General features: G+C 45.7%; 1 protein-coding gene across 2 annotated transcripts in view; it reads right to left on the bottom strand.

Annotated features, from left to right (window-relative positions):
• Positions 1-12,339, bottom strand: part of GPSM2 (G protein signaling modulator 2) — a 40,314-nt gene that overhangs the window by 4,109 nt on the left and 23,866 nt on the right. For both annotated transcript variants that reach the window (XM_045203409.3, XM_053915374.2), the window contains 6 exons: positions 11,730-11,838; positions 10,849-10,978; positions 7,564-7,634; positions 3,334-3,510; positions 2,544-2,691; positions 1,627-1,844 (listed from right to left, as the gene is read on the bottom strand). In XM_045203409.3, coding sequence (XP_045059344.2) covers positions 1,627-1,844; positions 2,544-2,691; positions 3,334-3,510; positions 7,564-7,634; positions 10,849-10,978; positions 11,730-11,838 — 853 coding nt within the window. The remainder of the gene's footprint in view (positions 1-1,626; positions 1,845-2,543; positions 2,692-3,333; positions 3,511-7,563; positions 7,635-10,848; positions 10,979-11,729; positions 11,839-12,339) is intronic.

Here is a 12,339-nt window from a genome sequence, read left to right as displayed (position 1 = left end):
ATGAAAACAGCCAGGGAGATTCCTACTTGCTCCCAGCTCTGCGTATGCACACACTCTGCTTCCTCCTCTGCACCAGAACTGCTCTGCAGGCAGTCCATGTGCTGCCAGCGCTGGGTCACTTTCCTCCGCAGACATGCTGTGTGACCTCCTGAAGCAGGAAAACCCTTCTGTTCCATGGCAGCTAATGATTCATTTCTTCCTTTCCTTCATTAGCACAATCCCTTGAAAACTACCTCCCCTCTTACACTCTCACTTTCTCAACCCACTCAGCCCTTTGTCCCTGGTGTAAAACAGTATCTTTCAGAATTACCAAATCTGATAGCTCGGGCATCATCTTAGCAGCCTCCGACACAGCTGAACTTTCCTCAGTCCACCTGCTACACTTAGCCAGAGTTGGAGGAAGACCTGAGGGCAATAAAGCTGAATGCTGGCTCTCTGCCCAACAGAATTTCGCAGTGCCAAGGGCTTTGTCTTCCATTTCCTCATCTATTCCCTAGCTGTTGTCTTTGCCCAGGGCTATAATATCAGCAATCTGCTAGTGACTTCTCTCTTGGGGTCAGATTTTGATATCCACTTGCCTTCTCAACTTGAATATCTCGTAAGGTATCCTAAATTTACACTTCTGAAGTAGAATTCTTGCTTTCTTTCCCCAAATTGTTTCTCCTCTTCATTCCATGACCCCATTCACTCACTCAGTATTCAAGCCAAAAAGCTAGGAGTCACCCTTTGTTCTTGGACCTACCATCCAGTTGATGAGCAGGTCTAGCCTATCCGTCGTAACTTCAGAATGGACCCCTCATCAGACCACTTGTCACTACTGTCTTTCACCTGAATGAGTGCAAAAACCAGCTAGAAAACTAACGCAGTAACACCCTTTGCCCTTCTCCATTCTTTCAAAAGCAGCTGGGCGGTCAGCAGAGACCTTGGGTGTCTCCCCCTCCCCCTCGGTCACTCCCCGCCAGTCATACTGACCACCTTACCCTTCCTTGAACCCGCTGAGAAGCTTTTGGGGACTTGCTGTCTCTTTGTGGAATGCTCGTCTCCATGGCTGACTGCTTCACTTAGGTCTCTGTCCAAATGTCAATCCATACGTCTTCTGTAACCCACATCAGACACTGCTCCAGCCCCTAGCCCTGTGTCTTGCTTTAATTTTCTTATAGACGTATCGGGCCTGACATACAGTATTTACTATACAAACATACTGAATAATACCTCTGTAGCTCCGGTGTCTACAGTAATACCCAGAAGAGGTGTTCAATTATTTTTTCTCGAATAGTTATCATTATCTCATCTTTTTATGAATGAGACTGCTAAGAAATGGGGTCAGGAAGAGGAAATGGTCTCCTTAGTGAAAATAATGCTTATTTTTCTCTCCATAACCACACCAGTTAGCAGTCACTGAAATGTGAAGGCTGCCTACACGGGCCCTTGTGAACTTGCTCACTGGCTGCTCCTGTGCGTCTCCAAGCACTGGGGGAAGAGGGGCACCTTCAGTCTTCGCTCCACGTCAGCAACCCCTCACCTCACCAGCCCAGACAAGCAGCTGAGCCCTGCTGACAATTCCAATACGGCCAAGGATCCCCATAGCACCCAAGCCACACCCAGAGCAGTAAAATATGCACATACTTGACATTTTACAAGGATGTCAAAGAAGTCTTCGTCGGGCTCCTTGCTGTCATCAGTCATCAGGTGGCCTAGGACTGACTGGTCGTTCTTCTGAGTCAGGCGAAGCCCTGGCAAGTTACTGAAACTAGCCCTCTGGTCGTCCAGGCGGCGGCTCTGGGAGCTGGCAAGGAGGTCTAGGAACTCATCCGTGTTGGGGGACACCATGGGGACAGACGGTGCTGGGAACAGGACAAACCACCCAAACATTACACCCTGCTCTGCTCAGTGCCACCACTGCCCCGTCGTCCTCCTGAGCCCTGTCACTGATGGGGGAGAAGTGCACCCCAGAGAGCCCCCAACAACCCGTTTGGTGGTGGTTCAGAGCTGACAGCATTCCCCATTACCTAATTCCCACCCTGGATGTGCCTCTCTGAGACTCAGGGCTGTACTGTGGAAGGTATAGAGTTGTTGCTGTCCCAAGACGAAGGGGACAGAGCTCACTCTCAGGTAAAGGAAATCTTCTAGGAGCTGAGACAGGGAAATTTCAGTCTCCTATTCTAGATCCTTCTAAGGCTCAGGCAGGCCTTATCTGCAGCCTTAGGCAAAAGTTTCTCTTCAGACTTTTCTAGTTTAATCTAAACATGACTCATGTTACACATACGGTATGTAGAACTACAATTTTTCCCGCCAAACCCAAAGAAATTAGGGAGCCAGTGTGATAGTTAGTAGAGGGCACACTGGATGAGAAATGGAGCTAAACTCAGGAAGTGACAGACAGCCTTGTTCTGGCCTGTACAAACACCAGCATCTCAGATGCACTGGCAGGACTCGGGCTCAGTGACTGTGACTGTATCTCCTCAGATAGAACTAGATTCTTAGAAAACACAAGAATGTCAGAGGGAACTCTTGAAACTGGGGGCGAAGCATAGATAACTTACGTTTTAGCGCCCCTCTTGGGGGAGTGGGCGCAGTGGTCCCACGGCTCGGCTCTTGTAAGCAGCACCTCTGGTCGTCCATCCGGTTGCTTTGAAATCGGCTTAATAGGTCAAAAAACCCTTCATCTCCAATAGTCTCTGCACTGAGTTTCTGAAATATTGAAAGAAAATCTAAATAAATATTCCAGCATTATCCTCAGATCATCAATGGAACAATACCTCAATATACTCAAATGCAAAACGGAAAGATTAAAAATTGACATTTATAAAAAGAATACAAGATGGCAACATTATCAATAAAGAGTTGTTTCAATGCAACAAGAAGCGTTTCTGGTGGTATTTTAGTTTTTACTTCTTGTATTTCTGAGGCTAAAGAAACGTCCCTCAGATTCAGGGCACTGTTTCAAATCCTGAGTGAGTTATGCAGCTGTCACTGATTCAGCACACACCCAGGCTCAGTTCCCCCCTCGCTTTGGTGCCACTAAGTGGAGTGGGGTCCTCTGAACACCAGCACCGACAAACTGTGACAGCTGCTGGTGGCTGGCTAACAGGCAGGGAGCGTGGAGACACTGGACAAAGGTGAGCCACGTCCTGGGCCGGATGGAGCAGGACACCATGAGATTTCATCACACAGAGAACGGTGTGCAATTTAAATGTGAGTTTTTTCTGAAATTTTCCATTTAATATTTTTTTATTGCAGATGGTCATAGGTAACTGAAGTCTTGGAGAGCAAAACATGGATAAGGGAGGGACTACCGTACTCACAATACTTGAAACCTTACTTTAAACATACCCTCTGGGAATTCAGAATTCGGTGCTCAATGGAATTACTGGCATCTTGGAGAACTTTAGTGGAGGAACTAGCTTTGTACTTCTTCCCCTTCAATCTGTTGACAAAGAGGAGCTTTGCAGAAGGTTTGGCAATGAGAGGTTTTTGTTTAACAAGAATTTCACTGTTCCAGTTCTGTACCTACAAAATGATAAACGTAAGTGTAAAGCAGGATGTGAAAAAAAAACACCAAAACTACCTCTGGTTTCCTATAATACTAACCTGGATCCACTCATTTAATAGTGGGGGAAGTGAGGCTTAGATCTTCTAATTCCTCCTTGCCAGGATATTTCACTATTTTCAGTAGCGTGTACCAGATACATACTGTGGATTTCTCATCATCGAAACAATATGGTGGCTTTTAAAAACACGGTAAGAGTCCCACTGCTTCAGTGTCATCCCAAAAAACCAAAGGGTAGTTGGTTCAATTCCCAGTCAGGGCATATGCCTGGGTTGCAGGTTTGCTCCCTGGTCCAGGTGCATACAAGAGACAAGGGATTGATGTTTCCCTCCTCCTCTTTCTCCCTCCCTTCCCCTCTAACAATAAAACCTTAAAAACCTAAGAATAAGAAAAAAAAGTTTGGCAAATCCCGTAACACTGAAATTTAAATGACCAGAGAAAGAGTCAAAGTTTTATTCTGGATGTGGATTACTTAAATATCTATTACAACTGGAAATTTTGGCTGTATGTAAAAAAAAATTTTTTTTAATCCTTACCAGAGGACATGTTCACCGATTTTAGAGAAAGAAACATTGATTGCTCTTCCACACCCTCCACCCTGTGCGTGTCCCAGCCAGGGAGCAAACCCGCAGCCTTTGGGTGTGCTCCAACACTGAGCCACCGCCAGGGCAGAGCTATGTAGCATTTTAGCCGTCAAATTTAACATCTGAAGCTCACAGAGCAGCAGCCATTTTATAGTCAGTACAACTATACTGTTTGCACTGGCAATACTGAATTCCCAATAGGCAAAAAACTGAGTCAGAAATTGACATCTGGTTTATACATACATAATCTTTTTCTAAATGGTAAAATATTTTTTTAAAGTTTTTTAATTAAAAAATTTATATTTTATTCACTCTACACGGGAAGGGAGGGAGAAGGGGAGAGAAACATCAATGTGTGGTTGCCTCTCATGCGCCCCCTACAGGGGACCTGGCACACAACCTAGGTATGTGCCCTGACTGGGAATCAAACTGGAGACCCTTTGGTTTGTAGGCCGGTGCTCAGTCCACACCAGCCAGGACAAAATTTTAAAACTTTTCTATTAAAACTGACATATTAGTTTCCAGTACATAAGTGATTAGACATTTATATAACTTAGTGATATCCCCCCATTAAGTGTAGTAGCCACCTGATACCAGTTATTACACCAGTTCCATTTGCTGCACTTTACACCCCTGTGACTGTGTTGCAACTGCTAATTTATACATTTAACCCCTTCACCTATGTGAACCTGCAGCTTTAACGTTCAGTCTTAAGTGTGACCCCAATAAAGGTCCATGTCGCGTAGTGACAGTTCGATGAGACACGGTTTCCCATGGGTGCGCCTGCAGTCACGTGCACAGACTGTGTGTGTCTGGTGGGAGGTTACGCAGCCGCCGCACGGTCAGGACAGAACGTTTCTGCAACCCAGAACGCTCCCCCGTGAGGCACACAGGTGTGGGGAACAGCTGCCCCAAGGCTGATGTGCCTGAGGGAGACAGGTGGCTAGCGAGAGAGCCAAACCAGCTGTCTGCGATCACAGCGGAGCCCGCCTTTCTATTATTCCCCAGTCCCTTTCCTCACACGGACTCTAAGGAGATCATTCGCTCGAGTGGACTTTAGTATCTGTTGATCCGAGAAAAAAACAAATGGCCCTTGATTCTAGAAGATAAAACTGCACCTAAATCCCAAATGGAAATATGAAAATTTTGTAATGTTATCTATAGTCAGCAAAATTACCAAATGGGAGAGTATGGAAACAGGCATTTTCAAACCTTGGAAAAGAATAAAAGGGGAGGTAACATGCCCCCTCATTTAAAACTACACTACAAAGCTATGATAATCAAAGCAGTATGGTGCTGGAATAAAAGCATATCTAGATCAATGGAGTAGGGAGCCCAAAAATAAATCTCTTGGACAATTAATCTATGACAGAGGAGGTACAGGTATACGCAATGGAGTGAAGATAGTCTCTCTTCAGTAAGTGGTGCTGGGGAAACTAGACACGTAAAAAATGCGATTGGACCCCTTCTTACACCACATATAAAAACGAAATGAATTAAAAGACTTAAATATAAGAACTGAAACTATAAAACCTCTAAAGAAACCATAGACAGTAAACTCTTCCACATCAGTCTTGCAATATCTTTTTAGCTATGTCTCAGGCAAGGGCAACAAAAGCAAAAATAAATGGGATTACGTCAAACTGAAAAGTTATACACAGTGAAGGAAAGCAACAAAATAAAAAGACAACCTACAGAATGGGAGAAGGTACTCTCAAATGATATCTCTGATAGGGAGTTAACATCAAAATTTATAAAGAACTCATACCGCTTCACACACACCCAAACACCAATTAAAAACTGGGCAGAGAACCTGGACAGACATTTCTCCCAAGAAAACAGAGATAGTCAATTCAACATCACTAACCTTCAGGAAAACAAAACCACAATAAGATACCAGCTCACACCTGTCAGAGTTATTGTCAAAAAAACAAAAACCGGTGGCTGGAGAGGACGTGCTGAAAAGGGACCCCTTGTGCACTGTCCAGGTCTTTGCAAACTGGTGCAGCCCCTGTGGAAAGTGTGGAGACTGCCCCCAAAATTAACAATAGAACTATATGACCCAGCAATTCCGCTTCTGGGTGTTTATCCAAAGAAAACAAAAACACTACTTTGAAAAGATATGGGCACCCCTGTGTTCACTGTAGCACTTATTTTTTTGAACAATAGCCAAGACAAGGAAGTGACCCAGGTGTTGACTGATGACGCAGAAATTACGGTAACTGCAGTCATGCACCACGCTGAGGATGTTTTGGTGCAACCACGGACCACATGTACAACGGCGGTGCCATAAGACTACCATGGAGCCAGCAAATTCCTGTCACCCAGGGCGGTCCTGCCGCTCGGCATCACTCCCATGTTTGGGCATAAACAAGTCTGCATGGCCTGTCGTATAAAATACAGCACCTGCGATTAGGTACAGTGCCGGATACTTGACAGGAAATGACAGTGTTGCTGGTTTATGTCTTTACTATTTATTTTGGTGTGTACTCTGCTTAATTTAAGAAGTTTGCTGTCAAACACTGCTGTGACGGTGGCAGTAGCCTCCCACATCTGTCCACAGCACCTCTTGATGACATCACTTTCTCTTGCACTTGATCGAATCTCATGCTGTTTCATGCAGTAACAAGCTCCACCATTCAGCCCAGGTGTGCAGGGGGCTCGCTGGTGCCCACACACTGAAGGCACTGCCTGACAACACACTTCTGCAGGCACCCGGTCAGCGAGCCGCCCTTGACTGAGTGCACCTCGGACTGGTACTCGGCCATAACAAAGACTGGAATGCTGCCGTCTGTGATAACGTGGATGGGCCTTTAGGGCATTATGGTAACTGAAATAATTCAGACGGAAAGACACTACATGAGCTAATTTGTATGTGGAATCTAAAAAGAAAAAAGGCAAAACGACCCCACGCTCACAGATGCAGAGAACAGATTGGCAGTTGCCAGAGGCGGGCTGGAGGGGCAGGTGAAATGGGCAAAGGGGGTCAAAACGCACACACTTGCAGTGGGTAAGAGTTCAGCGATGGAGACGTAATGTGCAGCGCGGCCACCACCGCGTGCCCAGAGTAGACCAGCCCTCGTCACAGGCAAAATGTTCTGTAGTTACGGTGACAATCTTAACTATACTTACTGTGATCGTTTTGCAACGCGTACAATATCAAACCGGTGTTATACACCTGAAACTAACATAACCTCAATTTAAAAGAGATCTTACATGGGAAGGGGGCAAAGCAGCACGAATATTTCTTTGAAAGCTACAAATAAATCTTAGCAAGCATTGAAGTCTGTAAATAGGGTGTCCACAAATGAGAATCAACTGTACCTTAAAAACAGAATGAATTATTTAGTAATTTTATAAAACTGTTTCACTAACGGTTACTAAAAATATTGCAACAGTTCAAGAAATTGAAAATGTAGAAACTCTGACCTTTTCCGGCGTCAGCTTCATCAGCTCCATGTTTTCCATGCTGCGCCGGCGCCCGGACTTAGGGCGCAAGCCTGTGTGAGAGCAGGTGATTTAAGAGAACCGGGGAGACCTTCAAGACTACAAGTTTAGTGTCACTACATAATGTCACTGAATTTTGTTTTAATCCTCACCCACGGACATGCTTTTAGAGAGGAAGGGGGAGAGAGAAACATCGATTGGTTGTCTCCCATACACACTCCAGCCAGGGACCAAACCCACAACCCAGGTACGTGCCTTGCCGGGGGACTGAACCCACAACCTTTCAGTGTACGGACGATGCTCCAACCAACTGAGCAGTCGCCACGGCTATTGTTACTGGATTTTAAAGTCTGTTCACAAACCCTTGTGAAAGGAGGAAACCTACAAACATGATCTTTTAAGAGTAATAATTTTCCACACCAACTAAATAAATATAGAATATGTACTCAAATTCTTTGATGTAAGGAGGTTATGTTTTGGTTGGAAACTAACTTTGACAACTAACATTACCCTTATTTAGAAAATTGTTTTATAATAATTAGTTTTATACTATCTAGCTTCTTGAAAGAACCCAAACTGCAGAGTGGTACAAATAGGTAAAAACATGAGGAAAAGGCTTTAGGCCTTCAATTTTGAGATAAGAATCAAAATAACATCCCCAGTACTTTGTTATTACTTCAGAGTTACCTGTTCCCATTTTAAGATCTCATTAGACAAAAGATTTACTGTCAGTCAGGAAACATTAAAAAGTTACTCTAGCCCTGGCTGGTGTGGCTCAGTGGATTGAGAGCTGGCCTGTGAACCAAAGGGTCCCCCCAGTTCAATTCCCAGTCAGGGCACATGCCCTTGAGGGCCAGGTTCCCAGTGGGGGGTACACAAGAGCAACTACATACTCATGTTTCTCTCCCTCTCTTTCTTCCTTCCCCTCTAAAAGTAAAATCTTTTAAAAAAGTAAAAAGTTACTTCAAAATTATTTCAATACAATTACCATTAAGTCTTAAAAAACTTTCGTATCTCCTCAATCTTTTAAAGATAAGCAATATTTTAGAAGACATGTAAGGAATACATGATATACACCCAGCCTAAAAATAAACCATCGCCAACACATTAACTCCCTCTTCCTTCCTCTAAGCTTCAGTACATGTGTACACGCCTAAGCGGTGACACGCGTAACGTTACACAAACGGCCTCGCACTGCGCACATCCTCTAACTGGTCTCCGAGCAGCCTCACGTTTGTGCGAATCGTTGAAGTTGGAATGTGTGGTTTGGTTTAATTTCCATCGCCTTTTTAGGACTGGGAAGTCATTTTCCTACCCATTCTACTGGGACAGACGTTCAGGCGGCTCCTGATTTTGTGCTGTCGCAGGCACCACTGCTCCAGAAACTCCGGGACTGTTAGTGTGTGCGAGCCGGCGTTCTCCCGGCCTGGACGTCAGGGCGTGCGAGCTTGCTCCGTCTTCAACGCGACCAGATGCTGCTGGGTGGCTCTATAGAATACACCGACTTCTACCCGTCAGAGCGGCAGGAGGTTCCGTCACCCGCACTGTGCCAGCCCTGGCTCCAGCAGACCTTGGACTTCTCCACCACACGGGCTTTCAGCAGCACTTCACCGTGGTTTCCCCGGTTCAGCGACACTGAGTGTCTGTGCAGGAGCTCACGGGCTATTTGTGTTTCTTCTTCTGTTCATCGCTTCTGCCCACTTACTAGTTGGGTCATTCCCCTTGGTTCTGATTCCTAGGAGTTCTTGCACATTGAGGATACAAATCCTGTTTAATCACACATGTGGCAGATGTCCCCTCAGTTTGTGTTCTATCTCTTTATGGTTCTTTTAATCAAATGAAGTTCTTAGTTTCAATGTCAGTGTTCTTATGGTTTTGTTTTCTGTCTTGAGACGTCGTTCCCCGCCCTGGGACCAGAGGGACTACAGCATCCTGACAGCTTGGCTTTCTGCGTGCTGAAGCTTTGTTGCTAGACTTCATGGAAAATGCACACTTGAGGCTTTTATCTTCCTGGTGAATTGAAGCGCTAACCATTGTGAAGTGAACACCTTCATTTCTCTCTCTCTCTCTGTGTGTTTCTTCCTTTCTTGAGAGAGAGAGAGAAAGAGGAGGGAGGGAGGGAGAAAAAGGGAGAGAAACGTATCGGTTGTCTTCCTCAGGCGCCCTGACCTCGACTGAGCCCACGACACCCAACCAACCGAGGCAAACCGGCCAGGGACCGCCTTCATGGCTGGCTGGACCTTTAGCTTTAAAGTGCATTTTATCTGATCTTAATAAAGCTGTATGAGCTTCCTTTTGATTAGTTTGTCCTAATAAATGGTGTATATTTCTCTATCCTTTTACTTTCAGGCTTACAGTGTTCTTACATTTCAGATGTTTCTCTTGCAGTAGTTGGATTTTACTTTTCCTGACCTGATACTCCTGCCCTTTACATGGAACATCTGCATTTCACAGAATGAATGATGTGTTTGGGTGTCTGGGCTGTGTTCTCCTTCACCGTGTATTGGTGGGTTACAGGAAGTGATCCCCTACTGTTCAGTCCACTTGCCTTCCTGTGTATCGTGTGTGCATTGCTGGATTTCGTTTGCTGGCTCCCTGAAGTTCTGCATCTGCGTGCACGAGTGAAGGCGGGCTTATAGTTCGCCTTTCTTGTATTGTTCTTGTCTAGTTTGCATGCCAAGGTTCTGCTGTCCCTAAGGAGGACTGAGGAAGTGTCCCCACCTTTCCAGTTCCAGAATCCTGTGGAAGGCTGCAATCAGTTTCGTGCATGTCTGGTGGACCTCGCCTGCAACCTGCTGGCCGGGTACCGTGTCGGCGGAAGGTTTCTCAGTTGCTGGCTTTTCTTGTGGTTTCAGCCTTCGCGATGCCGCTCCCACCACTTCTACCAGGAGGCTTCTCTGTTTTTTTCTTGATTTAGTTTGGGTAACTTGTTTTTCTAGAAACTGTCTGTTTCTCCTGGATTTTCAAGTATCCTTTTTAGAAAATTATTAGGATAATTTCTCATCCTTTTAATCCCTGGCTGCATCTGTATTATGTCTGCTCGTCTCTCTTCGTGAATAATTTTGCTGTAGATCTGTTAGTCTTTCTCAAGAACCAGACTGGGGTTTCTAAAACGTCTCCTGGATCTTAGACTTCATCACTTTGTGTTAATAGAATGTCGGGCTTCCTATGTTGTATCCTCTCTCTGGATATGGTAAACGTGAGGTGACTGATTTAAACGTAAAACCCAAGGATACAGAGGGTGGGTGTTGAGGACCTGCTACTCACTGTGCAGGCTGGTGCCGGTTTCCACGCTTTCGGACGTGACGGAGTCATTTGCGCTGTAGCTCAGCCCGAGAGCCACCTGAAGGTCCGAGAGGGTCAGCCGCGCGGTTAGCTCACCGCATCTGTCCCCCACCTGCAACCACACACATCTCTATTTTAAAGACAGGGAATGGTGAAGACTAGTTGAAAATGTTGTAAACGTAAAACTGAATAGAAATAGTTATATTGGAATTATGAGACTATGAAAGAAATAGTTTTTTTAAAGAAGAAAAAAAAGGAAGTTTCTAAAATATGATAGGACAGCTAATTATATCCGATCAGTCCTTTCTTTCTCTAAATATCAGACTGCTCTTTATCTCTGCGGTCTAGTAATGTGGCTCTTCTGTGACACGTTAACTGGCAGTGTATGAAGTAAAATTTCTCAGACTACTCATGTCTACACTCCGTTAATAATTAGCATTTACTCATCAGGCCAGCACATTATCCTAGGGACTTATACATACACAGTCTCTAATCCGAGTCACGACCTGCAAGGCAGATATTCCCGTTTTACAGGTGAGAGAAGCGAGGCTCAGAAAGGGTCCAAGCGCAAACACTGAGCGGATGGCAGGACTGTTAACAGGAGCCAGTCTCTGGCTCTAAGCCACGTTTTCCTGCCACACAGGCTGCGTGGCCATGAGGACACGGGGGTAGGACGGGGGCACAGACCAGGGATCCTCCATTCCCCAGTGCCCGGCCTCACCTTGCACAGACCTGATGCCAGGACAAAAATACCGAACAAACTCATCGCTCAGCCGTCGGGGAGCAACCTAGAGAAGTCACCGGACCGTCCCCTGCTGACTGTGAGTCACGGCAGCACAGACAGCAGATTCTTAGCTTCCTACCTCTCTTGAAATTTCCAAGTGCTTTTCAGCAAAGTGCATGGCTTGGTCGTGGTTTCCTAGAGCTGTGTATGCGTTTCCCAAACTCCAGCACGCTCTTCCTTCACCGATCCTACGGCATGATCCAAGAAAACACAGGCGTCTGAAGGAGGTCTCGTGGGGGTCAAGGCTACCCAACATTACTTAAAGGTACAGACATGCTCTGCATTTATTTGGTATTAGATGTAAAGAACCTACTACGACAATACTAGAGACATTAGAAAACCCAGATAATAGTGAACACTCAGAACAAGTATTAAAACACCCCCTTGTAAATGTGCATGTATTGTGACCTAGTAAAGTCTCAGGGACAGGTCTGCCAGCTCAGGTACCCCACTGCCTCTCCCGGCAGCCCCCGGGTGACCTTCAGCCGTGCTCAAGGTCATGCACCGTCGGGGGAGAGAACCCACCCGGCATGTCGCGCACATACAGCTGCGGAGGGAAGGTCTCCTTCGCAGTGAGCTGGAATCAGTGTCCTAAAGCAAGTGGCACAGGCTAACTAACGGCCTGCACATACGTGTGCTGTCTTTTCATACAGTGAGGAAAAAGGAGTTAGCCACCAACAGGAAAAGCC

The sequence above is a fragment of the Desmodus rotundus genome, chromosome 12 (genome assembly GCF_022682495.2).
Source record: "Desmodus rotundus isolate HL8 chromosome 12, HLdesRot8A.1, whole genome shotgun sequence".
Classification (NCBI taxonomy): Eukaryota; Metazoa; Chordata; class Mammalia; order Chiroptera; family Phyllostomidae; genus Desmodus; species Desmodus rotundus.
Note: the sequence above shows the minus strand (reverse complement) of the source record. Positions and strands in the feature narration are given on the sequence as shown.